The sequence below is a fragment of the Dipodomys ordii genome, unplaced genomic scaffold (assembly GCF_000151885.1).
Source record: "Dipodomys ordii isolate 6190 unplaced genomic scaffold, Dord_2.0 Scaffold97, whole genome shotgun sequence".
NCBI classification, from domain to species: Eukaryota; Metazoa; Chordata; class Mammalia; order Rodentia; family Heteromyidae; genus Dipodomys; species Dipodomys ordii.
In genome coordinates, this window is record NW_012267313.1 from 9,406,769 (window position 1) to 9,410,886 (window position 4,118).

The window sequence follows — 4,118 nt, forward strand, 5'->3', positions numbered from 1 at the left end:
AAACACTGGTTATTAATAAATATATCATAATTATCAAGAATATATAAAAAATAAAGACAGGTATTGTCTTTGAGGCCTTAACAAAATATTTCAAGCAAATGTTCAGGAAAATAAAAATGGCACTCCTTCCCAAACCACGAGAAATTGCAAAGCTGATAATAGAGAAAGCCAACCCTGCATGCAGGAGGATTACTGAGCAAATTGGGGGGTGGGGCTGGCTACTAGCGGGAGTCCAGAGTTTTGCAATCTTGGCTCCCATAACTGCCAGGAAATTTGGAATGAAGTTTGAAGGGGGTGGGGGTGGGGGAGAAGCGCGTGTGCGTTGTGAGTGTGAGTCTTTGCACTCTGCCCCCTTTTCGTGTCATACAACCACAGACAGACATATGCAGTACTGGGAGAAATCACTAATAAATCCTTGTTACAAGGAAAATGGCACCACGGCCTGCACAACATGTTTAGACAAGATTCATTTAGAAGCGCGCATGCATTCGTTTGACCTACACTGCATCGAAAGGAAACCCACACAGAAGGTGTCATGCCTTGGACCGGAGTTGAGATTCAAAACTTGGGTGTTAAGAGTCCTCTCTCTCTCTCTCTTTCTTTCTCTCTCTCTCTCTCTCACTCTCTCTCTCTCTCTCTCTCTGCATTGTCTCTAGAAAAACCAGAAGACAGAGACAATGATAATTGTATCCATCTCAAGGAAATATTTACATTTTCTTTGCACAAAAGGGATGGCCATCTTTCCCCCCTACAAGATGAGACCACACAGAGCCAGAGAAAACCAACTCAACAGTTCCTTCTCAAGTTTCTAACTGCGCCGATCCCATCTTTTATACAACAAATGCAGTTTTGACAAGAGCGTGCTGCAAGTGAGAAATACTGGCGCGGCATGGGAAAAGAAGCAGGCATGCAAAACACGACGTCGGGTTCCAGTCCCCTTCGCTACCACCGAGAAATCGCAGTTTGGTTTTGGTCCTTTGCCTCTAGGGCTGGGGTGGAGGTGTGGTGGGGGATGGGGGTGCCAAGGGGGATCTGAGATTTCTCAGGCCATCTTGGAAGCTCCCCGGGACTCCTCGCCCGCCCTCCCGCAGGCTGAGCGCGCAGCCTCCGGCGTCTCCTCCCGGCCCGGCACTGCAGCCCCTCGGCCACTCCGCCCTCATCCTCCTCCGCCGGGCCGGGCCCGAGGCTCACTTAAGCAAGTCCTTGGACTCGGCAGACAACCGGGCCATGTTGGCAGTGGAGAGAGCGGACAGGTGCGGCGGCGGTGGCATCTGGCAGATGGTGCAGGGACAGGGCAGCCCTGCCCAGTGCTGGAAGCCGCTGCCCAGCTGCAGCGCGGGCGGCGTGGAGGGCGCCTTGAGCAGGGAGTGGGGAGGCCGAATGGTGCCGATCGCGGGCAGCGAGGCCGCGGACAGCGGGGATGAGGCGTTGCCGGAGGAGAGCGCGCCGCCCAGGATGGGGTGCACCGGGTGCACGGCGGCGTTGGCTGCGTGCGCCGGGTGGCCGGCCGAGTGGCCCACGGTCCCGCAGTGGAAGGCAGAGTGGTGGCCCCCATAGATCTCGCCAACCAACCTCTTCATCTCCTCCAGGGAGCTCGTGAGCATGAGGATGTAGTTTCTGGCTAGCAGGAGAGTGGCGATCTTGGAGAGCTTGCGCACCGAGGGCCCGTGCGCGTAAGGCATGACCTCGCGCAACCCGTCCATGGCGAGGTTCAGGTCGTGCATCCTCTTGCGTTCGCGTCCGTTGATCTTCAGCCTCAACTGCTGTAGGTCCTGCTCCGACAGCTGCTTCTTGATTTTGTACTTGCTGCTCTCTCCCGCGCCTTTGGCGCCGGCCCGAGAGAGGCTCTCCCCGGGCATCTTCTGCCCCAGGTCGCCCTGGGTGGACGACACCGAGTTGAGACGGCTCTCCTGGTGATGGTGGTGGCGGTGGTGGCGTTCTCTCAGGTACACCTCATCCATGTCCGGAGATGAAGCTCTGCTGGAGACAGAGCTCGAATCAGAATTCATTTTATGACAGGGGGATGCGGCCCTACTGTGTGGGAGGGGGAGGCTTTAGGCGGGAAATGAAAGCGAATCCTGAAGTCAACAACAACAACAACAACGACAAACAACAAAAACGAAAATCCGCACAGCCCAGCAGCCCACTTCTCAGTGGTTAAGACTTGAAAAGAAAAGTCAAGGCTCTGCCTCGCCCCGCCTCTCGCCCTCCCCGCTCCTCTCTATCAGCTTAGGCTGGTGTGTGCTTGAACTAACCTCATGCTGAAAAAGAGGGGCTTTTATAGAGCTGCGACGGAGAAAAGAGACAAAAGGAGCCCTCCTATCTATCCTGGGCTGGTTAGGATGACGTGCTATCATTCAAGGCGGTGCGCTTTGCTGTCCTATTTAGCAAGGATTCCTATTCATATTCATTGTTGGGGCCGCCCTGGGACACCTCTGCTCACAACCGCCAGGAGCCCCCAGGGCACAAACCTTCTGATTGACACACTCACCGCTCCAGCTCCCGAGTTCCTGGGTTTCCCTCCCACCCCCACCCATCACCGTCCCACCCAACCCTCCTCCCCAGTTTTCCTAACCAAATCTTACACGCGAGGAACCTAAGGAAGGAAAGAAAAGGCAGCCAGGAGGTTGTCTCAGCTTCCTCTGCGTTTAGACGGAGGATCTGAACATTCTCTCCCCTTCCTTTCGTAGCTGCTTCCAAGTTTAGGGAAAGGTAGGGGAGAAAAGGGAGGGGGGTCTCCAAAGGAAAGGTCTGAGAGGTTGAGACGCATACGCAGGGCAGGTTCGCTGGCGGCGGCTGGGACGGGAGTGTGTACCAAAGTTCGCTGTCGGGAGTTTTTAATCATTAAGTCTCATTTTTCTAACCATACCGTTAATGTGGTTTAGTGAGTCCTTCTGGAGAGGTTTCAAAAGGCGTTCAGTTTGCCCCCTCACACTAGTGTGGAAAGTCTTATCGTCTCTCTTAAATTTAGAAAAAATAGATGATTGTTGAAAGAATTTCAGTAATTTTTAAAAATCATTCCCTAACTTCTTCGATTTGGAACCGAGGAGAGAAAATGTTACAAGAAAAGCAACCTGAGGAATCATAAGGAAACGGAACGGGAGGACTTAAGAGATTGGAATGGTTCCCAGAGCTCAGGAGAGATCATTTAGGCTCAAGATTCCTGCATCCTGGCGCTAGTCAGGCTGGGCAAATGCTGGCACCTGAAACTCCGCAGATCGCGGTGCGGTGCGGTGCGGTGCGGTGCGGTGCGGTGCTGGTGCCTTGTGGTGTGTGGTGAGGTGCGCGGCTCAGCGCACCAAGAGCGAAGATAGCCCCTTCAGCCCTGACGCGGGTAGGTTCCACAGGCCTGCTGGGGCCAAAGGAAGCAGGAGCTCAGGGTCAAATAACGAGGGGTGTGTGTGTGTGTGTGTGTGTGTGTGTGTGTGTGTAAGAACTGTGTGTGGGGGGACCCATTGTGCATTCTCGAGAGCGGACAGAGTGATTTCTGTGGCTAAAGAAGAGACCAGGAGTCTAGAGCATTTAGTGCCAGTGAAGGCCATGCTAGACACAGATTTCCTTCCCTCCTGTAGTGCTTTAGTCTACCAAAACTTCATAGATATAGATAGTTACAGATATAGATACAGACATATGGATATATGTGAAGCCTTAAGGGAGAAATCTCCCGAAGGAAAAGAGGCCTGGATTTGGCTTCTACAGAACTGGGGACTCCATTGCCAATCTTTCTGGGCTTGGAAGAGCAGGGGACGGTCGCTAGGTTGTGGCAATGTCTCCATGGAAAGCAGAAGCGAATGAATCCCAGGACCTGTGGCAGTTAGGACCCCGTTCCCCACCATCCCTTCACACACAGGCTATGGAAGAAGGCTGCCCAGGTGTGGCATTTACACAAGGCGAAACTGTCCTCTTTGACAAACACGCTGTGGAAGCAGCCTCAGGGCTGCCAGCCCGTTAGGGAGAGGCAACATTGGAGTGATTTGCTTTTTGACACTGAACTTTGCCAACAACAAGAAGAAGGATCAACTGTCCCCTCTGAATGCCGCGGTCTTCCACCTCCACCTTGGTGCAGGAAGGCATCTGGAACAATCCAAGAGATTGTGCTAGTGTGGGTCGACAGTTCC

At 53.4% G+C, this 4,118-nt stretch overlaps 1 protein-coding gene across 1 annotated transcript; it reads right to left on the reverse strand.

Annotated features, from left to right (window-relative positions):
* Positions 1-1,187: 1,187 nt before the first annotated feature.
* Positions 1,188-2,009, reverse strand: Olig3 (oligodendrocyte transcription factor 3). Its single transcript, XM_013026837.1, has one exon. It carries the CDS (start codon positions 2,007-2,009, stop codon positions 1,188-1,190), a length of 822 nt encoding a protein of 273 aa, XP_012882291.1.
* Positions 2,010-4,118: the final 2,109 nt, after the last annotated feature.

Coding starts and splice junctions, on each gene's coding strand:
- Olig3 (XM_013026837.1), bottom strand. CDS start 2,009: ATGAATTCTGATTCGAGCTCTGTCTCCAGCAGAGCTTCATCTCCGGAC.